This window comes from Micrasema longulum, unplaced genomic scaffold (assembly GCF_059751315.1).
Source record: "Micrasema longulum isolate JH-2025_06_02 unplaced genomic scaffold, ASM5975131v1 h1tg001594l, whole genome shotgun sequence".
NCBI lineage: Eukaryota > Metazoa > Arthropoda > Insecta > Trichoptera > Brachycentridae > Micrasema > Micrasema longulum.
Genome location: NW_028278776.1, coordinates 26,559 through 52,558, shown reverse-complemented (window position 1 = coordinate 52,558; position 26,000 = coordinate 26,559). Strand labels below are relative to the sequence as shown.

General features: G+C 33.8%; 1 protein-coding gene and 2 long non-coding RNA genes across 4 annotated transcripts; 1 reads left to right on the top strand and 2 right to left on the bottom strand.

Annotated features, from left to right (window-relative positions):
* Nucleotides 1-1,934: 1,934 nt before the first annotated feature.
* Nucleotides 1,935-2,698, bottom strand: LOC148274750 (uncharacterized). Its single transcript, XR_015824212.1, has 2 exons — nucleotides 2,276-2,698; nucleotides 1,935-2,081 (listed from the first exon to the last, which is right to left on the bottom strand). It is a non-coding gene; the product is annotated as an uncharacterized LOC148274750 (long non-coding RNA).
* A 4,050-nt stretch (nucleotides 2,699-6,748) lies between these two features.
* On the top strand, nucleotides 6,749-24,305 carry LOC148274749 (calcyphosin-like protein). 2 transcript variants are annotated; one of them, XM_088236647.1, is made up of 7 exons: nucleotides 6,749-6,803; nucleotides 18,910-19,063; nucleotides 20,085-20,181; nucleotides 20,748-20,828; nucleotides 21,311-21,435; nucleotides 22,763-22,847; nucleotides 24,154-24,305. In XM_088236647.1, the coding sequence occupies exons 2-7, from the start codon at nucleotides 18,912-18,914 to the stop codon at nucleotides 24,253-24,255; spliced, it is 642 nt and encodes a 213-aa protein (XP_088092773.1). In that variant the 5' UTR covers nucleotides 6,749-6,803; nucleotides 18,910-18,911; the 3' UTR covers nucleotides 24,256-24,305. The 2 variants fall into 2 exon arrangements, with proteins under 2 accessions (XP_088092773.1, XP_088092772.1); XM_088236646.1 differs by lacking the exon at nucleotides 6,749-6,803 and adding an exon at nucleotides 7,302-7,329.
* On the bottom strand, nucleotides 18,780-25,753 carry LOC148274748 (uncharacterized). Its single transcript, XR_015824211.1, has 2 exons — nucleotides 25,619-25,753; nucleotides 18,780-19,234 (listed from the first exon to the last, which is right to left on the bottom strand). It is a non-coding gene; the product is annotated as an uncharacterized LOC148274748 (long non-coding RNA).
* Between the last annotated feature and the right edge of the window lie 247 nt (nucleotides 25,754-26,000).

The following is a 26,000-nucleotide window of genomic DNA, read 5'->3' as shown; positions in this document are numbered from 1 at the left end:
GCGAGAGTGCTAACTGGCGAGAGGGTCTCCTGGAGGCAACTGGTGATGTCCACATGCTCCACTTAGGAGCAGATGTGGAAAGAAGAAGAAGAAAAATTACTTGAATAAAAGTCCATTCTTCGATCTTTTGATCTAAAATAAATAATAAAGTTCACTTTCCACTGTAGTCGTTATAGTTGAACCAATTATTTACTTAAAAATTACTATGTTAGTTGCTCTATCAATGACTCCAAATCAGTAACACCGACGACTGATAACGTAACTTCATAACTTATAACTGATCCAAACTCAGAACTAAGCCCTCTATACTAAAAACTAAAACAGGTAACATGATATTCTCTGTTCTTCGTTTAAGAGAATAGCCATAACAATTAAACATCTATCCAAAATGAGAAGAATGCAGAACTTCTTTACTCTTCTAACATATAAACCATATTAATCTAGTAAAAAGAGATGAGTGACATCTTGTGATTTGCATATTAGTAAATTATAAAGAATGCAATAAATATTCAAAATAATTCCATATCCTTCGGAGTTCGCAGATCAGCTCAGGGCATCGGGAGGAGCACTGCTTCATATTTGTAGCCGGCGTCATAGTCCTTTATTTTATTATTGTATGTTAGTATAAATGTTTCAATCATTATTTTAGTTATATTTAATATGTAACCTAGTATGTATGAGTCTGCGAGGCTAATTCCGTGTCTAACCGGCCGCTGCCGTATAGAGGACGAATTGAGCGGAGCGTGTCAAGCTAGCGGCCCTTTCACGTCCACTCTAGTCGGCGCTCGATTGTGCAATGGAGGAACGGGGCGGGGGTCGGGGCTTATACGTTGGCTAGAGGGCGCCTATTTACGTTGGCCGCTCGGGAGAATACTTGGCAAGGGTGGGGGACCGGCACCATTCCCGTACCTAAGTTAACCGTAGGGTCAGATTTTGTAACCTTGTATAAATATGTGCACATGTAAGAAATAAAGACATCGATCGAAAACAGTAAACACTCTCTTTTAACTGTACTCTGCCCGATTACTTCGCCACTTCGTCTTCAGATCACTGCACCTTTCCTGGACTCAGCGGAATCCAGAAGCGGATTTACAACCTGCTAGCCGCCACTGTCAGCCGATAGTATTTTGAATAAATATTCATACCTACGGGCTACTGATACCTATCGCAGCTCGCAGTAGAATACCAGCGCCTTGCCGAGATTTTACAGTCTCACTATTCTTTATACAAGGCGGAAACGCGTCTCGTACAATATTTGATCATTTTTTTCATCACTTCTAGCACTAAACTATTCAGGATTGTCGTTTTAGCCAGAATACATATTGGCTAGCAATATTATAGAATGGCTTTGTATTGTAAAATGGCCAATTGACAAATAGCCACATTGCATTTAATGGTATCCCAACGATAAGACATGACGTTTTAGCCGATTGTCCTTTTTGTTAATTTTTCCGTCATATTAGGTAATCATTGGTGGGTATTTCAGTTATTATTACGCAAAAATATGATTTTGTGCAGAAAAATTATGACAGTATGTAAATGCTGAAGTTTTCGGAGTTTTATGGATCTATATTATATTCCTAAATAATGTATTATTACTTTTGCTTACAATATTTTTACTATTTTTAAAATAAAGTAATGAATCTTTAATATATATCAATTTTAACCATATTTGCAAATTTACATAGTAGCTAAACATGGCTGGCCAAATTGTAGAATGCCAAGTATCGATAATGTGGCTAATCTATTATACATATGGAGCCGTTTTGTAATATAGCTAGCCAATATATTATATTCAGTAAATGTGACAATTCGGCTATATATATTAATGCTTGGCAATCATACTAAGGACCTGAAATCATATCAGAGTGACCTTCAGACCACTGCTTAGGGGAAGCGAATATTCAGATGCAACATTGAAATAAACATAATCCTAATATTCCATAATATATATTATAAAATGATAATTAATTAATGCAATACAATTTGACTATGTAACATAAATATGTCCCATCTATAAAAACTAAGTTTTTTTCCCTCCATCCTTGAATGCTAGCCAAATACTGAAAGACTTATAAATGCTGAAAAAAACAACAAAAAAATTCATTAAAAACATGTATCAATTAAGTAATTAATTATATCAATCAATAAAAAATGCAAAATGAAATATAATTAAGGATATTGCCACTCCAGTGAGGCACGAGTATTTAATAGTAAAAATAACTGACGTCGGAACAAATTAACAATAAAATAACATATTCATATTAGTACATACCCTCCAATATCCAGAAGACAAAAAACCATCATAAGCGTGAGAAAACAATGTACAATTTGAGATCCAATTGGTTCCTTGTCTGGATTATGACCAAAGTTTTTGAAGTTTCGTTTAGGAATATAAACACAAATATTTTTGGGAGCAGCTATTGAATATGATTTTAACGAGCGATCTACAGTCGTTGCATATTTTCCACTTCGTGTTAATAATCGAGAAATTTGGAAGCTTGTTTTCAAATGCGAAAGCATTCTAGCAGGAAGGCCAAATGGCCACAGCACATTTGAATTGTAAGTTGTCGGTTATGTTATGGTTACTTAATAAAGATATAAAAATACGCCAGCAGGTCGACAGTACAAGTAACTCGGTAACACAAATAAATCGCACACAGATTGACAGATGACAGATTTACAGATTACAGCAGATTAGCAGATATCTGTGACTGATTTAGTGTTGCGCCACATTGCGAATTCGATCGTCGATATCGATGTAATAGTGATGTCTTAATCGATCGATATTGGTCGATACGGTAGACATTGGTGCATTAAATTCATGATTAGGAACAAAAGTAGAAAAAAAAACACCGATTAGATGTATTACATTTTTATTAATAAAATCATATTTATCACACAATGACAGTGGTAACATGAAAGTTTATGTAATATACATTATGCATATCTAAAGAAAACATAAAATTACTATCAGAAATAAAACGCATAAAAAAATTGTCTATAACTGAGTTCCTATAACTTAACTTTACTAATTTTACCTTTGTACATAACTGAGGTCCTATGTATTTAACTATGCGTATTTTTCTTGTGATAAATATCCTAATTAACTACCCATAATCCATAAAGACAGGTTAACAATTTTAATTTTGTAAAAAAACTTCTTCTTCTTGTTTTTTTAGGCTTTTTCACCCCTAACTGGGATTTTCTAGCCAATATCGAGTTTGAGATTTTACTTATTTAAATATTTACACATGTGTTAGTACTATATACAAGTCAGTGTGTTAGTATTTAATATTACATCATCCATTCCCTTTCCGCACCTAATGGTGCATAGGGTAATGCATTGGTACTCCAATCGCAGCGTATCTTGATCTTTTTTTTGTTACACGAAGGTAAGATGATCAGTCTTACGCTTCAGGTACCAGTCCCGATGTTCCACCAACCAATTCTTGACGTTACTCATATCTAAATTTAGAACATTTTCTAAATTCTTTGGGTCCTTTCCATTTGCATACATGAAAAAATCATCCGCGTACCGAAGCAAACTTGCCTCCATTGGAACTATGTCGCTGATGTCATGCGTATAGATATTGAAGAGAATTGGGCTCAGGACAGAACCCTGGGGAAGTCTCGCTTAACTCTCTCTCCACCGCAGCATGACCGCGAACACTGATTTCTACCTTTTTGGAAAGAATCAAATATTTCATTATAAGTATATTTATATTATAAGTATTGTGACAAAATGTTTCAACTTCATATTTATGAATATTGGTATATAGCCTTATACTGACTCTAAATGTTTACCGTTTTCTAGACGAACCCACTCGTCTCTTCTTCAGGACACGCATTACATCAACATTTATATCATTATATAAACCATCACAGTACACATTGTATTTGTGGAGATATTTTATAACAAACACAGATTAAAGAATACGCCAACCACCGGTAGGTACTGATCTTTACAACCTGACTCTCTTTTTATAACAGTTATCTACGAATAGGTAGTTGAAAATGGCCCTAAAATAAAATATTCGAATCATAAGAACGAACATTTTATTATACAGGTGACCGGAGAAGTGACGTCCAAAGGTAAAATTTAGGTGCCTCATATTGAAGGGTATCCGAATCACCCCCATGTATGTACCGCGATTTTGCGTATTTTCAGAGCTATGATTTATTCAATGGGTTTTGAAATTTTCGACTGGATCAGTTTTTAATTTATTTATTTTTTCTCTAACTCATTCTTGATAAATTGTACTTTCACGCATAAAGTAATTGGTTTTGTGACATTAATGGAAGCTACACAAGTTTTGACCTAAAATGCAGAATTTAAGTTCGAGCGAGTCAGACTTAAACTTTCAACTTAAAATTTAAAATAAAAAAAGGCAATTCCTTAGTTTCTGAGTAACTTTAAAACTGCGCTAGACTTTGAGCTTGCACCCTGTATTATAATATTATATAATAGCATCACTAGCATACGTTAAACATCCTTGGTTATAACATTACGAAAGTTATCAAAGTGTGAATGATAATAAAATTATTTATAAGTCGCTGGCACGTAACGGACCCGCACCCGCCCGCGCCTTCGACTCTCCGTACTGCAGCGTGACGCGGCCCGCGCCCCTCCCTTTTCGTCAGGACCGTAATGCGTATACAACCCTTAAATTTTTCATTATATTTGTTGGATTCAGTAGTATCTATAATGGTATCTCATCTAGTTTCAAATACATACTGCAGCTCTGGTGTTCCGCAAGGTTCCCATTTAGGTCCCATTTTATTTTCTCTATCCAGGATGTTCTTTAAACCCTGTCACATCTGAAACCACGATGATCAGTATGAGCAAGAAGACATATTGGCACATTAATTTTTTTTTTTTAGAACGACTAAAATCTTACAAATAAAATATAGAAAAAAAACAAATGGTTGCCTACTTCTGCAGGGGAGAAACGAGGAGAAGGGAAGGGGGAGCCTGATACACCGTTAACGGCACGGCCGCGCCCCCTCGCTTCTCCCCTGCAAAAGTAAGAAACCTTTTTTTTTTTTATATATATTTTTTTAAAGTTTTCTTCGTTCTAAATATTTTTTTTAATATGCTAATATGTCTTCTTGCTCATACTGATCATCGTGATTTCGGATGTGACAGGGTTTAAAGAATACTCTGTATAAATTATATAAATCAGTTCTTTAAATTTTCTCAATTACTACTTTTAGCTGATGATGCTAAGATCTTTGCCAATGTCAACGATATATCGCACTGTATCCAAAAAGATCTTGTTCGTCTAATTGATTACTGTACTAAAAATCAGTTAGGAATTAATACCTCAAAATGTTATTCAATGATATTCACTAAAAGTAAACATTTAATTACGCCGAAAATAAAGAAAAAATAAAAATGCACGCACATGTATAGAAACATGCATACAAATATAGAAAGGTTATTTCATCAGCATAATAATTAAGTAGCAAAAGAGTGACTAATTTAAGCACTTGTTATATTGTACTTGACATAATTTTTGATTTGATAAACGCGGGCGAAGTATTAAATATATCAAAAAGACCACTAAATTGATTGGCATTTATATGTAATCGCACTAACGGAGTTACATTTATTGGGTAGATAGGTAGATATATAGTTTATTTTGGCATCAATAACTAATTTTCCGTTTTCGGTGGAGATTTCTAAGTTTGCTTTTATAGCCTTATTTATCTTCCTGAATCAAGTAACCGGATATCAATTTTCCATCAGTCCGCAACTTCCATTGAGCTAAATCAATATCACTAACTCGCATTAATATAACTTATTCTAGGATAGTAAAATTACTTTTCACGATATTCTTTTCTGAAAAGGCTGACGAAAAGGCTCGGGAAGCAACGGTCGAGAAGACAGCCCCCGATTTTGCCGATTTCCCGCTCAGCTTTGCCAAAAGGAAAATAAGAAGCAGAACCCTTCAACTCTGGAACGATCGTTATTTAAGTGAATCTACCGTAAGATAACTCAAATGTTTTTCCCTACCATTTTCCATGCTTATGATTTCAGGAGAATGCAGGATGCTGGCTACTGGTCATGGTGGGTTTATGAGCTACCTGCATCGCTTTAAGCTCTCCGAGATCGACAGCTGCCCATGCGACGATGAAACTCTTCAAGATGTCCCTCACCTGTTGATGCATTGCCCCCTTTTCAGCTTTCAAAGACAACAGCTGGAGGCGCGATGCAGAAGCTTGGATGAAGATAGGTAATAAATAAACTCACCCGAAAGGTAGTATTATACATGGTCAATATAGTGCAGGCAATTAATAAAATAAACCAAAGTAGGGAAGAAAATGCCAAACACTCCTCTAGTGGAACGGAAGGCCTGTTGACTACTGCCAACAGGCCGACTTCTCCTGAAGAGTTTTAAGTGGTTTCCTCTCCACATGTGCAAATGCTGAGAAGTTCCCGATTGGCCCACATTAGTATATCCCTTCTGATCCCAACAGTTTAGATAAATTTGAAGAAATTTAAATGCAGAAATATCCACTTTTGAAATATAAACCTTGTATATTAAAAGCAAGGTAAATAATAAAGCAACTCCCGTATAAAAAAATAAAAGAAAAATATTATTTTCTATAGTTTCGGCATAATATGATCCAAGTCCGTCCCACTGAATAAAATGAACAGAAGTATTATAATAGGTATATCCGCATTGTCTTTGAATCGGTAAGGGCATGTAACCAGGAGAAATAATAACTACATTATTTATTCATTCGTAACCCGCTATCGCAATAACACAGTTCTACTTATTCCCGTGAAAAATAAGGTAAGTACATTTTGTTATAAAAATGGCCAATGATCATTGACGCCAGTAATGTGTCTTTTGAGGAAACTGTTTATTTTATTGATCAAAAACTCATTATTTTACCACAAACCTAATGAATTCATAGGGGGAAAGATTATTTTATTCGCTTTCACAGTACTTAAAACTAGGAACTACTGTTTTTATTTGTAACTTCATAAATATAATTATTTCTCCGATTCCCGGAAGTGTGATCCTTTTTATAATAAATATATCAATATTGTCAAACCCTAATATAGAGCTTTATTATTACGGTAAGCACTAATAAATAATACATAGTACAGAGTACCTACTTTACGAAAAAAAAACATTTTCAAAATCGACATTTTTTTTTGTTCCAATTTCCCAAAATTTGTTTCCAATCAATAGATTTTACATGACTTTATTCGTTTTTGGAAACGTTCTTTCATAATCTAGAATATCATTTATATTAATTGTGGAGCGATAAAAATATTACAATATCTCAGAATGTCTAACTCAGTAGTATCTGGTAAGTTTTCTTTGTGAATTCTATTATAAATATTAGTAAATTAAAACATGAAACTGTTACAAACCCTTACTGATATTTACTGATTGGACATGCTTTTCTTTATACCATCAGTATATCATATGAATTATGTGTTTTGCTGTCATGGTGAAGGGGAAGTTTGGGCATTTCTGAATTATAACAGGGAGCGTTACTCACTGCGAATATAGAAATTCTAAAAATAATTCATGGATGTTTAATAATTTACCGTGTGGAGAATGTTAGTGAGTAAAGTAAAGGTAGCCAACGATATGTCATGATCCCCGTAAATGCCTAAATGTCGACATTATATTTTCAACTTTCGTTTCTTGATGTCTATAGACAGAAAGACAGTTTCAGAGATATTTAAATGCGAAAAACAATTATATATTGCTCGTATACCAGTATTTTAGAATAGGTTACGCTATCGTATTTAGCAGGCAGGTAGACAAATCATCAGCAATTTCTTAAATTTTAGGGATTATAAAAAACTAATGAGTTTTTTTCGGTTTTTTATTATGATACATTTAAAAATGCATCACTCCGGTATTTGGCAACGATTGACGTGTTCATGGGTCAAATATTGCGTGTGTTTTTCACTCTTGTTAAAATCTGTATTCACTCTTCTTTTCATCGGAACAGGCCAAGACACCCAATTAATTACAGGATGATTTTATTTATCTATTATTACAATATTACATACACAAAATCATAATTTATACAAAGTTGCTTTGACTTTCGAACTAGGATTATTTATTCCGTTCTAATACAGTAAAAAAATATATGAAAACAGTAATCAATGTATAGAAACAGCTATAAAAATAGTGGACAAAGTGAAAAACAAATTAAAAAATGGAGTAAAAAAATGGTATAAAATGGAGTAAAAACATAGTAAAAATGTAGTAAAAACATCTTAAAAAATTAAGCAAAAAACATAGTAAAAATGTTGTAAAAACAAAGTAATAAATGTAGTAAAAACATAGAAAAATTGGTCAAATATAAAAATGACATCACAGAACACCCAGGCTTGACAAAAAACCTTGTTTTTATTATCTCACCGGAAATCGAACCCGGAAAACCATAGGGCTCGCCCTCTGATAAAATATACATATTTACGCACATTAAATTCACTTATTTTAAAAATGCTTTTAACTTTGGTTCAACAATTTACAAATGTATTTATTATCTCTTAGTTTATTAAAAAAAACATTATTTTAATTTATTGTAACTAACAAAAGTGGATATTGGTTTTATTTACCAAATAGCGATTAGAAATAAAAAAAAGGAGCAAAAAAGTATGTTTCTTGTTTTAAATAACTACGGAAACATTAATTAAATTAATTACTTAATATTTTGCTTCACAAAAATCACCTGACGATGAATCGATGACATCATCAGACTAGTATGCTTTTCATCAACACCATCTATCTTTCAGCACCCGGTGCCCACACTGCATTGGTAAACCAAATGCTTCGTAGTTGATCTTACGCTTCGGGCTTCAATCCTTTCAAATAAATATTTTACGTCACGTCCGCGCTGCCAGAAATCGAACCCTGGACTCGCGGAATGGGTGAACGCGTCAACCGCTACACAACGAGGTGGATTTACCTCCACTCGATTTCCTAATTCGAGACTTTTGCCTCGGAGTAGCCATCGAGTCGAAAACACTCGTCCAGGATTCTGGTTCTATTTCACACACAGTACTGTATTCTTCTTCCCTTGACAGAGAAAAATAATGTTTTTCATGAAGGTTCAACTTTAAAATTTAATTATTCGAATTCGCTTCAGTGTGGAAAATGTTTTTGATTTTTGGATTTAATTAAACTTTATTTTAAAATTTCTGTCCCAGCTTTAATTTTTTTTGTTGTATTTTATTTCAAATGTACCTGTATATATAATGAATAAATTTATTTATTATTGTTAAATGGACTTAATACGTCCGTACATAAATCAATAATCATATATAAATAAGGTGAACATATTACAACAGAGATGAAGAACATTTTAGACAATATAATATAGAAGTCTAGGAATCTACAGGGCTTATGACCTATCAATGGCTGGTTTAAGTGTCCACTTTGCACACTGTGTAACATTCACCATTCTGCCCATAAATATTCAAATGAACATCTAAATTACTCCAATTCTTTCATCTGTTGATGTTTGTGAAGTTAAAGAGCTGAAATCTTTATTTATTCTATAGTAAGATTCATCTAATTGAATTATTTTACCTACTAGGCAACGCCTGAATTTTTTTTTTCAAGTTCTATACTTCTTCATGGACCAGGTGAATTTATCAACAGTATTTTGAGTTTGTTCAAGTTTGTAAAGTGGCAATGACAGGTCATAAGCCATGTTGATGCCTAGACTTCTATATTATATTGTCTAAAATGTTATTTATCCCTGTTGTAATATGTTTATATTAACAGCTCCCCGGGGAGTTGAATCCATTCCTTGTCTACAAAAATTTGGAATAACTCAAAATATTGTAAATAATTAATACTTTACGAAGTTAGTTGTCTTGAAAATCTTATAAGTCTGACGACGTTTCAAGGGCTATGGTTTCATAGTATCCAGTTTTGGCTATTATTACCAACTTTTCAAGTAATTGATATCTCATTTTATAAAATATTATTTTAAAATCTATTTTTTAAGTTATTTTAACCTTATTAACATCACTAGATCAATCTAGTATTTCGTTTATCGTAGATATATTTTATCCTCTTGGCTGAGATTATGAACGGCTATCTTCATCGGTATATACTGAGACGATAAAACTAATATCGATATTCATGAACGAAAGTATGTATATTTGCATGAAAATTCAACGTATCTTCGTCGGTAACCGGTAATCGAACATGTTTAGGAAAATTGTAAACATATTCTATTTTTCATACTGAAAACTTAATTTTACTTTGTAGATAAAATTGAAGATAAATTTTAACTTCCCATCAGAATACGTGCCCTGGTCTTTATGTTACCCAAGCTGTAATGGTTAATCAATATGACGAATATTGATTAATTCATTATTATTCTTATTGTGAAGTTTTCCAATAGCTACCTCCATAATGCCGATACTCTACAATTTATTTATTGTATTAAGTATATGATACAAAATTGATTTAAGAGTATCTATATATATATATATATATATTATATATTAATTCGTAACATTATTTTGTGTGTTTTTTGTAATGAGGAAGTCAAATGGTTTTTTTACATTATTTTTTATTTATGAATAGACGGTCAAACTAAGACAATGAAAAAAAATATGTTTACGTATCATTCAGCGCCATGATTTATTTTTATTATTTTTTTTAATTATATTGAAAACATATTATACATAATTATATACAATATTCCCAAGGAGTTTTTTTTTAAAAAACTCATTTAGGGACATACAGATAATAATTTTTTTAGAGACGTTTTTAAATTTTAAACTATAATATTATTTAACAAAAGCAGAAAAATTAAAAATTATGATATACTACAAATTAAAAAGGGTATGAAAAATACTTGAAAATAACAGAATAAACAGAATACTAGGCATGGAAATAAATTCAAAATAATGTTTACATTATGCAATCTGGGAAAGAAAATTGAAAAAGTTTAAAAATTACATGGATGTATATATACATACTGAACTAGTACAAAATAAAATCATTTTTTTTAATTAACAAAATATGTGCACACCCAATACAGGTTAATTTTTTTTATCAAAAACGTTGAATCGTTGATTGTTTTTAGTTTTGAAATTACTCCGCCTCTGACGTCACAAGTTCCCGTCTAAGAATTCCGCTGATTGGTGAGTCGGCTTCCCGGATATCTATCAACACTATCATTGGTTTATTCGAGTGAACTTGTGACCTAATTCAATGTAGATATTTTTTTTTTTTTTTTTAATCATTTTTGAGAAACTACTACATACAATTAAATGCTTAATTTTTTATATCCAATTTTCTGTAGCACTGAAATTCTTTTTTAGGTAGGTACTATCTACCGCATCGTAGCAGAGTCATCGTTTCTGACCAAATCAAAAAAATTCCCACCCCCCATCAATTATTAACATAACGTTTTACGGAGTTGAAATTTAAATAAAATACCCTGAATTCTTGATTAAATGACTAATTCAAAATTCATAACGTGTTAACGGAAAAATCAATTCCATCACAACTTTTTTCTTTATCTATCAAGGTTAGTTTGGCTGGAAATAGCTTTCTCCTTGAACTGTAAAAGCTCTATTTACATTGTACACACCCGCACTAACTTCCAATAAATTATCGTGCTGTATTGTAAGCAGTGATGGGATTCAAAATTTTCAAGAAGCGGTTCGCCCTCTCCTACCCCAACAAACCCTCAAAAATTTTTTTTTGTATTTTATTCTGCACATAAACAGATTTAAAAGTTAATTAACAATCATGTTACAGAGTTGTACAGAGCAACTGCGTTTCTCAACCACTATGAGCTATGAAAAAGGCGCTAGATTTTCTATCGCATTTTAAAAAAGATCTCAATTTTTTATATCTCATTCTGGACCAGGCAAGTTATGGAAAGGAAAACATTATTTACTTGAACATTTTTTGAAGCGTACATCTTTCACTATATTCTTTTGTCTAAGTGCAATAACTTAACTGAATTTTTCCACATTTTTTTTCATCTTTCCAATGTTTTTTTCGCTTTGTGAGGTTCAAACAACTGGTTCGGCGAACTCTGAAAATTCTAGGCACCGGTTCTAGCAAACCGGTGCGAACCGGCTGAATGTAGGTACAGGATATAGCAGTTATAATGATTATATACTAGCAGACAGCAGTTAGCGCTAGCCGACTGTTACATGATATAAATTTCGGCCCTCCGGGCCTCAATTTTCCGGCCCTACGGGCCTCAATTTTCGGCTCCTCGCGTCTCGGTTAAATAGGTAACTAGAAGAATCAGTTACTTAGAAGATTCATCCCTTCGGGCCCCCCTTTTTTCGTTGATCGGGGTAATCTAAATGTAATAAATAATAATCTCTCACTAAAAATAATGCCACAAAAAAAATTATATCTACGTAAGAACATAGAACAATTAAAAATAAAATAATATAATAAGTCATTAAAAAATATAACAGTCAGCTTGTGGCCGACTGTTGTATAATTTTTAAATATTTCAGAAAATATCTAACTAGCGGGTTTCCGATATTTAAAATCGTAATTTCGAATAAATACCGGCATTAGAAAAATGGTACACGTGTTTTCTACGGCCGCGAGAGCATTTGGAATATCACCCCTGGGTTGCTATTCCGAATCCATTTACAGCGCGCTATAACGCGTATTTAGTACGTAAAAACGCGCTATACCGTGCTATAATTGCGTTCGGAATAACAGCCCTGGAAGTGTGTTGTTTTGTTCGTGTGTTGAAATATGTTTTGTTAGTAATAATATATATATTTTTTAATATTACAGGCGAAAATAAGCTTTGATACCACGGTAATAAGATTCAAATTCCAATGCATGAGTATAAGGGACAGATGCAATCAATCAGTTCTAGAGTATTATAGATTATATTATTATGCAGGAAATTTTCACTGAAGACTCTCGACTACCCATAAGGTAATACGCTGTTATGGTGTAATCTTCTCTTGACTTTTATATTTTTGATGATGGGTACTAGGTACTAATTTTTGTGTCGCAATATACCTAATTCGTCGGTTGTTGAGTTGGTACAAAATATCGAATTCCCGATGGTGCCAAAAGGCGCAGCCGTTCCTCTTCGCAGCACCAGTAGATATCAGCATAATAATATATTATAGCTATATTATTTTCCTCGGCTCGCTTTACTGTGCCCAAGTAATCAATGGAATATAACTCACCTTCTGCCACTCCTAAAATCCTACAGGACGGAGCTATAATTTTTAATGACGTGAGTAGCAACTATCAACCATATTACACGAAATGCTTTAGTAAAGTTCAGTATGTAGGTACAAATAACGGCATCATAAAATTAGCTTTTCTATTTCGTTATGTAAATACTACAGCGTTGTATGCATTTCTTTAGAATTTTTTCGGTGATTCAATTAGAATTTTGAAACATAACAGTAACACAGCTTTTCCAATCTTTTTTACCTACATTCATCATTTCCATATCCGCATCTAGTGGTGCATTGGGCACTGCATCGGTACAATAAGGAACTTCAGCCCCACGAGAAATTGGATACAAAAATGTTTTCTTGCGCGCGGTAAAAATTAAAGTATTAAATTGTACGGCAAAGTTTCTTGAAAATGTACGAAAAAAATAATAAAAAATATTTTCATAAAAACACGCTACTTTGAACGACGTCACTGGTTCATATGAACCAACCAGTGATATGAGAGCTATGAAGGATATCCGGTTTACTTACCGTTAACGAACCAATCGGAAGAACTCAATCACACGCGGAGTTATTTCAGAAATACAAAACTTTAAAAAAAATATAGCGCTGATAATACGATATGATATATATATTTTTTTAAATTGGCTTAGTTTAATAGTCTATTAAAAAATATAAAAAGACACAACGTTCTCATCCCAGCGTATCTTAGGCCGAGTTGTTTGTCGTTAGTATTAGTTAAAAATCGAAAGTAATCGTAACATTTTTTGAAACAGAATCTTTTTTGTAAGAAAAAAAAACTTATTCAAAACTTTAATTATTACTTTTGATTTTTAGGTATTGCTAATGATCAAACAAACCGGTCGAAACATTTTTCTTACATTTAAGGTAAGAGGTTCAGTCTTAAGAATTGGGACCAAATTTAAGTGTAGACCGTACAACCACCTTAAAAATCAATATTTTCGACAATCGAACCCAAGACCTCAAGCATGTTAGGCGAACGCACCTACCATTAAAATATGAGGCGGACATACGACATACCTCCACTCGATTCCCCTTTTCAGGATTTTTACCTAAAAATAGCCATTGAGTCGAAAACACTCGCCATTTCACATTCAGGGACACTGAATTTACTTTACATAAATAGTTCATTTTTGTTTTTGGAATGTCATAAATAATATTCGACTATAAACGGGTTATTATATCAGTACTGTTGTTTTTTTTTCTATTGCCTTCTACCAAAACCTGATAACATCGCCAAAAACAAGTTACATGGATTCGATTGACAAATTATAATAAACATAATAAATACGAACAATAGAACACAAACAATAGACTACAAAAATGTGTGAACGAGAATAACAGCAGCTCAATCACAAATAACTAGCGACGTGCTTAAAAACATGCTAAACATTTGAGCGATCACAATGGAGAATAATGAACATGCTTAAGTTATCGCCGTCATAAGTCAACGCGTGTGTAATCTCTAAGTCGACGCTCGTGTCGGTTTGTTTTTTGTTTTCCTCGTAAATAAATACAGTTCACTAGCGAAAAATCGGCGTCTGCTATAAAAAATAATACAATTTATTATATTAGCAAATTAGCAAGGAGCATCCAATACAAAAAAGTGAAATTTGAATTACTATTTTATTCTAAAATAATGGCATAAAATTTATTTAGTTTGAAGTTTATTTTTATTTTAGCACCTAATTTGAATTGCTGTGTTGGTAGTAGGCACAAATTTTACCTATGTATGAATGTACCTAGTACCAAATGACTGCTTCCTTAATCGAAAACTTCACTGCACGCTCCTGGGGGTAGTAGGTAGGTACTAAGTACTTATATTCACAGACTACGATGAGAGTTCAATTAATGATAGGTAAGTACTCGGGCTTTGTATCGCAAAAACCCATGTACTGTGTAACACTTCATGCCTCGATGCCCAAAATCCCCTGAATCTGTCAAATCAAGTCATCGAAAGAGTCGAGAGTTTCAAATACCTGGGGAGTATATGTAACGGAAAATGGCAGCTTTCAAAAAGAACTGGGAGTGCGGCTAGGAGTAGCAGGCGCCACATTCAACAGTATGAAGACTGTCTGGTGATCGGATATTAACTCAATGAAAACAGAATGCCGCCTATATAACGACTGCATAACACCTATACTTCTCCATGGATGCGAATCGTGGCACCTCACCAGGGCCCAAAACAGCAAAATATTGAGTTTTGAGAATAGGTGTCTCAGAAGAATCTCGGGTGTGCGTAGGTTTGACTTTGTGCGGAATGAAGTAAAAAGAGAACGGACGCAGCAAACTCCGGTGGCAACTGTCATCAAGCGGAGGCGATACGGTTGGCTCGGCCATGTACTGCGGATGCCTCCTGAGAGCCTTAACCACGCTTGCCTACTTTACAAAGCATCAGGTTCTCGGCGTCCTGGACGTCCACTGCTGACTGTTCGTGGGCAGTTCATGTCAGAACTACGGGACGCGAACCTGACTCGGGAGGACGCACGAGAGCTGGTAGCCGACAGAGATGTCTGGGGGATCTTCGCGGACACCATATGCTCCATATAGGGAGCGGACATGTAATGATGATAATTTATTTTCTATAATTGGTTCTAATAAATTAACACATTATCATTCCAATACACAAAGTTAAGGTAGGTGAAAGTCTAATGTTTTTCGATTGGTGAGGTACGTGTGCGGTATGCGGCCAAGGGCAAGAAATTGATTCCCTCGTATGTTTCTGAATATGGGTCAAGGAAAAATATACATTACTAGCTCGGAGTAATAATTATCTAGAGAAGCCCGTAAGCTCTATTGCATAGAACAAGAGCGTTCCAAATTTTTGGTTTGGTTTTAGATCGATTTTTAGTATCAACAAATGTGTAATGGACGGTTTCGATTAGCGCTCGCAATTCTCTACCCGAGTACCTCCAGCCCGTTGTATTGATGTAATCTGTAGCTAATGTCATGATCAATAATCATATAATGGTTTTTCTCCGTATGTGCGGCTCTATTAGGTTATTACTCCGAGATTACTAGCTTTTACCCGCGACTTCGCTTACGTGGGCCGCGATTATAAAGGCTATCTTCGTCGGTTCATATCGAGACGGTATATTTAACTTCTGTATTATCTCTACATATCTACCTTGGTACGTTCTACTGACTTGTCATTTAGACATCGTATGATCGAATCCAACCAATGAATGGCCCCGAAAATTGAGTCCGTGTTCCTTACATAATTCAAATACTTCTCATTTATATTTTACATAGGCTTCGATTAAGAGATTATAAATTCCAGTATATCCCAATTCAAACAAAAAAGCTCGCATTAACATGATTTTTATATTACTTTTGACAATTACTAAGACGGTATGCTTAACGATCATCTTTATTTATTTACCGAGTGATTGTAATCGGCGGTAATGTAATATTAACAAGCCGTCTCCTTCAACGTATCGATACGTACACCGTGATGTATTGTACTGGGAGTGTGAGAATCCACGATAAGTAATTTCATAAATGCTCCGATTCGAGTAAAATTTAAAAAATCTAAGTTGACTTATCAATCCGCCCACGCCTCCCTCTCAAGATGCAACCACCAGCCAACATAATCAGCAAGATTCCATAATAATAAGTGTTCATCCCTTCACGGGATCTCTCACAGATTCAATCAGGAGAACAGAGCAAAAGTTGAAATTTCTAACGCTCGAATAGTGTTCACAGAGTTTATTTTTATACAATTCATATACCTAAAATACAATTTAGTCTGCCTCTTTAAACTTATAATAACGCAATATCTGTATTTATCAACCGTTACATTGTCTGAATAAATTATCAAGATTTATGAGATAAATGAATGATACTTTACAATAAAAAAATGATGAGACTAGAATTTGCAGCCTTTTAAATTTGAAAATGGAAGCCTGATTCAAACATATTTTTACCAACAAAAGCAATGTTACGCTGCCATTTTTTGACCATGGTTTCATTCTCATTATCAAACTAAAATATTTACATCATTTTTGATAGACCAATCATCAAATTTTTCTTTCAATACTCAATATTCTGGAATGTCCTCCACGAAGTACTAATTTCGATAGATTGATTAATTACATAACAGCCCCACTATCAATACATACTTTCCACGCGTGTGTGTACTGGCGTAATAATTTCCTCGAGAATTTGTCGGCGTAAACGACGCCAACGGCCGTCAATTTGGGAAACGGTTTCCCGCGCACCGCGAAAAGTCGATGGAAGAAAGGTCTCCTACCCTTACTGCTCACCACTCACTACGCTACCCTGGCACCTAGTGTTCTAGATTTCTTCGGTGGGTCGACAACCCGGACCCTACGCCGACTTTTTATGTCTAGTTTCGTACTACGTAGTCGTCTTTTTGACTTGAAGCTTACATTTCTGTACGAAATATTGTTTCTAATACGACAGCATACCATTGACATTGTTTCAAATGTGCTTTTAGTTGAGGAAGCGGCGTTTTTTTAGATCTTTTTTAAACATAAACGAATTCGTTAAAATATTGCGTTTATCACAGTAAACAAATGTTATTTTTTCGCATAAATTGAAATAATGCAGCGACCTAAACGAAAAATCGATTCTCACAGTGAGTATTGCTTTTGAAAAGCCTGTCTGTTTTTATTCTTTCGAAACAAGTATAACGAATATCTTTCATTTATGTTTACAAAATTAATGCTGGTAAGTAAGTAACTACCTGTATTATACTAAAGTGCTACGAAAGACCTCGCTAATCAGCAATGGTTTATTTCTTCGTTCTTATTATCGAAGCACACCATTCCTCCTTCTTTTCTAACTCATCTTCACGAGTGTCCATGCGGCTCGACTGTGGAATCATCTCCCATCCTCTATCAAGCTCTGTGTGAATCACGGCTGAAGAATCATTTCCTCTCTCTTCCCTATTCTCTCCGCTTTTACTCGCTTTTTATTCCCTTCTTCCCATTGCAGACTAATATCGACATAGTAAAAAATAAATATCGCTAGTTCTATTTTCTCACATATGTTTTGAAGCAAAAATTATGCAAATAACAGCTTTTGTTTTATTACAATATTTAAGTTTGTCCGAATGTTTGTAGACAAAAGACTGGAATTGGAAAATTGTTTTCAGGCGTTGCCTAGTATGTGAAACAATTCAGTCAGATGAATCTCTTTACAACCATAAAGGTTTTAGCTCTTTAATTCATTTAAATCAACAAATTGAAGAATTTAAGAAATATGGATGTTTAAACTTAGGCATAATGGTGAATGTTACACAGTGTGTGAAGTGGCCACTTAAACCAGCCAATGACATGTCATAAGTCCTGTAAATGCCTACACTTCCATATTTATACTAGAAAACATACAATTTGAAAATATTAGTGGATAAAATTTCGCATCGCAATTATAGACTCCACAAAATGTAAAGAATTACATTTGCTGTTATTTTTTAAAATATTTTTTTAATTTCTTATAGTATACAATATAATGAAAAATAAGTTGTACGTGTGTACTTATACACTAAGATTTATTCCTAAGAGATTTGTCGCAAAAGTTGGAAGAGTATTATGAAAAAACACAATTTTATTATTTCAGCAATATATATTGTATTTCAGAAACACGCGCGCCATAGGTGTGTGGTATGTAGTATTACTTAAACATAAATTCAGTTTAAATATGTGCATATTATATGAATATGTTTCTGGGTCCAGGAATGTGGAACAGGCCTGCCTCAGCTACGTCACGCCAGGAGGCGGAGCTCATGAGCCGCTCGTCCCGCGCCCTCGCACAGACGGAGGACCCGCTGGAGAGGCTGCGCCTGCTGTGCCTCGCCAGGGGGGCGGCCGGCATCATGGGGCTCGGCCGGTACGGTTCACTGTCTATTCTAGCCCCGGCCGCGTCACGCCGGGAGGCGGAGCTCGTGAGTCGCTCGACCTCGACCCGCGCCCTCGCGCAGACGAAGGACCCGAGAGGCTGCGCCTGCTGTGCCTGGCCAAGGGGGCGGCCGGCATCACGGGGCTCGCCATGTACGGTTTACTATCAGCAAGATCGCAAAAATGAGGGTTTTTTTTTTGTAAAAACAAAACAAATCAACACATTATTTTAAGCTGTCAATAAACATTATATCATAGTTTATAATATGCTAGCTTCTTATCACACCAGCGCAACGCTGCTATTCCGAACGCTCTCGCGCTCGTAGAAAACATTTTTATCTCCCGTATTTTGTGTGTTAACACGCGAGATAAAAGCTTTTTCTACGGCCGCGAGAGCGTTTGGAATAGCGGCCCTGGGGCCTTATGCTGGGCGGCTTATGTTAATTGACGGACAGTATTCTTGAAATACGTGCAGGTTTTTGCATATACGGTAAGCATTTTTCTCCCTGGGCCCCGATTACAATGGACAGTTAACAGAGTTATCTTCGGCTGTCTATAAAAAAAATGTATATTTGTGTACGAAAATGAGTATATTTGCATGAACATTTAAATTATCTTCGTCGGTTACTTAAAATTGAACATGTTTGAAAAAATATTACGCATATTCTGCTTTTCATACAGAAAACTTAATTTTATTTTGTAGATAAAATTTAAGGTAAATGTTAAATTCCCATTGTAATCGGGGCCCAGTTAGTCGATTTGCGAATTTCCCAGGCGTAAAACAAAATATCACAACGTTTCCAAAAAGTTACAGTTTGCGTAAACGATTTTTAAAATTCATTTACGTGTGGGCAATGAGTAGGTACATTTACAACGCTCCTTCCTTAAATCAAATATACACAAAATTAAAGACCAGCTGAAACCGTGTGACAGATTTTTATTGTCAGGTCATGTTCAAATTATTATATTATTTTGATTTCTTTAGGTGTTTATTAAAATGTTTTAATTTTTAGAGTATTCCGAAGAATGGACGATGACGGGAGCCAGCAGTTAGAAAAATCAGAATTCAACAAAGGATTAAAAGATACGGGGTTGAATATAACAGACAGTGTATGTACTTCCTAATTTTAATGATCTAATAAGAAAAAATAATTTTAATAAATAATGTATATCATAGATTGTTTTACTTTGTTAAATTTGACCGACGAGCGCTTTCGCCGAAAACATTATGAGTGTTTTTATCAAAATCACTAACTATTGAGAATTATTTTTAAAAAAGCATTTATACAAAATTATTATAGTTCATATTTTTTTAATGAACATCAAATAATCATATATTTTACTTAGACAGTAAATTTAGGCTGAATATTTTTTATTTAAAAAAATAATTACTGCATAAAAATAACTAACTATTTTTTTATTTAAAAAAAAAAAAAATACTTGCGTTCTTATGATTTACCCAAATATTTGATTTAGAGGGCTATTTTCAACGAGTTGTAAGTAACTCACTATTAGAAAATGGAATCAAGTTGGGGTAAAGTGGAATTCGAACCACGGAACTTTGGTCCGTGAGTCCGAGACACTAGCCACAGGACCACAACCTGATCTAATTTATAATTTTATTTGTCGAAAAACTAAAATTTGTTTTCGAATAATCAATTGCCCTATGTTTTTAGGAAATTAATATTTTGTTCGATCAGTTTGATTCTGATAAAAGTGGATCTGTCAACATTGATGAGTTTCTCAAACATATTCGCGTAAGTCAGAATTATTTTTATTATTATTTGATTAATATGAATGCTTTATATTTACACATTCTAAATGTTACATTTAGAGGACCCAAATATTTATTTATCAATTATATTTACAAAACATATATATTTTGTTTTTATATATTACGATATATTTAGTTACAAAACGCTGTGTCTCGCCAAAGAAGAGGCAAGCTCTCGTGATTGGAGATGGACTTATTTATTTGTTTTACACATACAGGGGGACTTACGCTGTTATTTATTTATTTTGTTTTAATTAGTTATTTTTCAATTTAAAATTATCATTATTTTTATTGTTTATACGATTATTATTATTATTTATTTATATTTGAACAATAACAATTTACTATCATCACTCACATGGACACATCTACAAAACAAGGTGTATCTACGCTACGCTATAAAACCTATATGATTTCAATAATACTTATTTTTTTATTTATCTAACGAATTTAAATTCCTTCCAGCCACATATGTCCGACTCCAGAAAGGCGATTGTGTCTCAGGCTTTTAAGAAATTGGATAAGACCGGGGATGGCGTCATCACGCTGGATGACCTGCGTACTGTATATAACGTCAAAACAAATCCACGGTTGGTATTTTTTTTATTGACATTAAATAATATGATCGTGTCTAAATCAATTTAATATTATTTTGCATATGCATATGTATAATGTTGCTTACATTGACAGATTAATACACGTATACATGCCCTGAGCCCTCAAAAATGATGACACTCAACTCATGCTCAAACGCTCATTCGTGCCTAACGTGTATTTAGTCGTTTTTCAACCCCCATCTAGGCGTGACGTTTAGAATCGAAACCAAAATGCCCGCTTATGTCATAAAAGCGTGTAAAAACCTTTCGGATGAACATTGTAAAATGCATTGAATAACTTTCCATTGGTAAATATTTGTTTATGGGTGATTAACAAAGCTTAATTCATTATTTTTTGTTAATGTCAAACTACGCCTAGCGGCGCATTTGCGAAGCTGTTCTTAGTTACAGGGATGCACTGATAGGAATTCGTTTTTAAAATATAATAAACGTGAGTTAATATTATTTTTGCATTCCCGAAAATCCAGTGTAAAGATATAAATGGGTCGAAATTATAAGGAATTTAAGGAAATAATCTGATTGGCATCCACCAAAACTAATGTTAATGGTTTACGTTGAAATACACACGAGAGTAATAAATATTTTGGAAGAGCGTTTTAAACTCTCAAGGACAAAAACTATTTTCAAGAGAGGAATTAATGACTGGATTTTCCTTAGTTGGAGAGATTTGAGTGGGAAACTCCTTGATGATTTTCCGAATGTTTGAGTTTACTGTTTACCATATTGATAGGCCATATATATATTTTTTTAAATTATTTTTTGTATTTCTGATCCAATATTTGTAGTGATGTACTCATGTGTCTGTGTCAACTAATTGCTCGTCCCATCTCAACACAGAACTTTTAGGACTTTTGGGACTTCGGTCTCAAATAATGTGCAATAAACTAATGTATGTAAATAAATACCAAAAATGAGGTTCTTCCAACTTTTGGTAGCATATGCATGATCGTTGAATGCAGCCCTGGTATAAACAAACAAAATTTCTATGGGTACGTTTTCGTGTTACTACTTTAAAAAAAAATACTTTATAGGGTGCGTCTATGTATTAATTTGTCAATGGTTGCTTATGTATTTGCTACCAGGGAATCCAAAAAACATGTTGACCAGTCTTTAAAAGGATATTTTTTGTGTTTCCTCTACCAATATTGAAATACAGTTATTAATATAACTACGTTAATAATATAACTAGATAATAATATAAATAAGATAAGACAAATAAGATCAATATTTTGAAGTATCCATATCTTATATAATATTTATGAATTATTCACACGCACCTGACTATAAATCTTCATTTAAGGTACATGAGTGGAGAGGAGAGTGAGGATCTTATTATGAATAAATTTCTCGAGAATTTCGAACAAGACGACAGCCGAGATGGAGTGGTAAGATAGCGATCACAATATTTCATATTCTCTTAGTTAACCTCGACAATAACTCAATGGTGCAGAAAATGTTATTGTGTCCATTGAATGTCAATCATACAAAATGCGCCTGGAAATATTGTACCATACCACCAGCACTACAATAATATACTCTATAATATCGAAATAAATGCATAGCACAACTGACTGGAACTGACTCCATGCATTGACAAGACTCTTTGCAGACGATTCCTACATATACATATCGGGAGAAAATTATAAAACAATAATGGACAAATACAATCATGATCTAAATAATGTTACTCTATGGCTAAAAATTAGAAAATTTAAATTAAATAAAAACAAAACAAAATATACAAATAAAGGAAACAAAAGAATAGAAGTAAAGCCGTCAATAGGGAAATATCATCTTTTTTTTTACATTTTTAAAGTAATTAAGGTCTATGAAATACTGTCCAAAAAAAAAATATTTTCTAATTATTAGTAGCATAAAAAATACTTAAATTTGTCTTAAAAAATGTACCTACGTAAAAACTATTTCCTCATTCCCTTTCCGCACCTAATGGTGCATAGGGCACTGCATTGGTAAACCAATTGCAGAATATATTGATAAAAAAATTGTTACATGAAGGTAAGATGATCAGTCTTACAGTTCAGGTAGCAGTTCAGGGACTATGAAATATTCTAGTGTGAAAACACCCCTTTAAATAAATATTTCAAATCAACCATGTCGGGGAATCGAACCCGAGACCTCTTGTATGGTCGGCAAACGCGCTGACCATTACACCACGAGACCAAAAAAAATATTAATGGGAAAAATCTTTGCGAGGAAAAAAAAATATTCATATTCAATAATATGTGTTTAACAACTTCTAATGATTATTTGTACATTGTTATTACTAGAGCACACATCAGAATATGTTTATATGTGCTCTATTTCAAGATTCAAAATAAAATTTAAAAAATATATAACAAATAAGAAACGCGAAAATTTTATTTTCGTGAATTTGAAAGTAAAAATCACATTCAAGCAAAAAAGCATTTACGTGCGTTTGTTGTATTATAATACTGGACAATGGTATTAAATTATTCAACTAAATGAAAATAGTCCCTACCTAATACTTTATAATACTTTCTCCTAGCATTCGCTTCAGCTCTAGTCCTCTCTTGCCTTCCTCGTAACAAATGCGTATATCAATTCAGTGCCCCCTACACTAACGTGATAGGATAAGGGATGGCAGAAAAATGAACTGGGTCTCGTATAACACGCCTCCGTATAACTGGATGTTTCGTTTCCTTTTCTCAGGTAACATTAGAAGAGTTCATGAACTATTACAGCGGAGTCAGCGCTTCTATCGACACGGATGGATATTTTGATCTGATGATGCGTCAAGCTTATAAACTCTAAGTTTCTCCTTCATCTTCTCGATTTCGTATTATTATAAACATACTTTAACTTAATTTGTACCAATTATTTCTGTCCTATTATCAGCGTTGTGATCTTTTCGTGAAATTAATTACCTACCTATATATATTATGATATTATAATAATGTAATAAATTTTCACCAAGTACAAAAAAGAGACACTCTGTGATGAGAATCTAAAACGTACAATTTGAGAATTATTTTTTTATTTAAAAAACACATCATTTTATGGTATCGGGTAAGCCAAACATTTGTTTTTAAGAACGTTAATTTTCCAAATATTCTGTCTTTTATATTTTCCGCTAAAAAGTGGATAGTACCTACTGGCGTCTCCCGTTATATGTATTTATTTTATTTTTAATATTAATTTCCTATTTACAATGTATTTATAATAATATAATGTAGCACCGGGTTACATTTATTATTTTCAGTATAGCACGTACCTATTCGATAAGACCGGATTTATACTTCGTTACTATTACTACTAATAAAACACCTAAAAATAAAAAAAGAAGTGAGCAGCAATCCCTCCCTACTTGTTACTTGCTCGATAAGTTAAGTAAAATAAGCAAACTAACTTGCTAAAAGTTGCGAGTTAATTTGTCTAGTTAACAATAAACGAAGTTTATGTCGGGCCTAATACATTTTTACTGTTAGGCACCTATATAAAATTTAACCGTGGACCAATGAGTTGGCACTTGGTTGTGATACTGCGTCTGCAAATACAAACAAACGATACTTTTACATTATATTTATACTACTGTGATAAAAAAATAAGGTGAAACTTTATGTAACTTGTAAATTCTTTATTTTTTCTTCTAAATCTATTTCATCGCCTTCAAAATACTCCCTTCCTGAAACAATACACGTACGCCAACGTTGTTTCCAATTATTTGAAACGTAAAGTAGAGTTTCGTAATGGCGCGCAGCAATTCGGTTTTTGTCTCTTCAATCTTGTCAAAACGGTGTCCCCAGAGCGGTCTCTTAAGCTTAGAGAATAGCCAAAAGTCACACGGTGCTAAATCAGGCGGCGAATACGGTGGTTGTGGAACGATATGAGTTGAAATTTTTGGTGAAATGGTCTCAAAGCACCAATGCAATGTAAGATGGTGCATTATCGTGGTGCAAAAACCAAGAGTTGTCTGCCTATAATTCAGGTCTCTTTTTGGGAATCCATTCACGCCAACGTTGCATAACGCTCAAATAATGTTCATTGTTAACAGTTTGGCTTGGAGGAAAGAATTCACAATGCACCGTACCACGATAATCGAAGAAAATTGTCAACATGACCTTGATTTTTGAACGACTTTGGCGCGATCTTTTCAGTCTCGACATTATTGACTCACCTTTTGCACGGTATTTGCGTAATCACTCAGTTGTTTCCGGGCCATATGCATATATCCAAGTTTCATCTCCAGTTATCGTGCATCTCATCTTACTCTGATAGTCAGAAAGCATTGTTTCAGAGACTTCAACGTGACGGTGTTTTTCCAAAAAATTGAGCCAATTTGGCACCAAACGAGAAATCACTATTTTCAGGCACAAAACATCTTCCAAAATGGTATTAACTGATCCAAATGAATTGTTAACAGTATCAACGAGGTCTCTAATTGTCAATGGACGATTTTTTTCAGCACCAAATCATTGATTTCCTTGACGTATTGTTCATCAGTTGATGTTAATGGTCGTCCTGTAGTGGTATTCTGAATCTTCTCTATCCCCTAGAAA

Coding starts and splice junctions, on each gene's coding strand:
- LOC148274749 (XM_088236646.1), top strand. CDS start 7,308: ATGTCTAACTCAGTAGTATCTG. Junction 19,064..20,084: donor GGCATCATGGGGCTCGGCCG/GTACGGTTCACT, acceptor TTTAATTTTTAG/AGTATTCCGAAGAATGGACG. Junction 22,848..24,153: donor ACGACAGCCGAGATGGAGTG/GTAAGATAGCGA, acceptor TCCTTTTCTCAG/GTAACATTAGAAGAGTTCAT.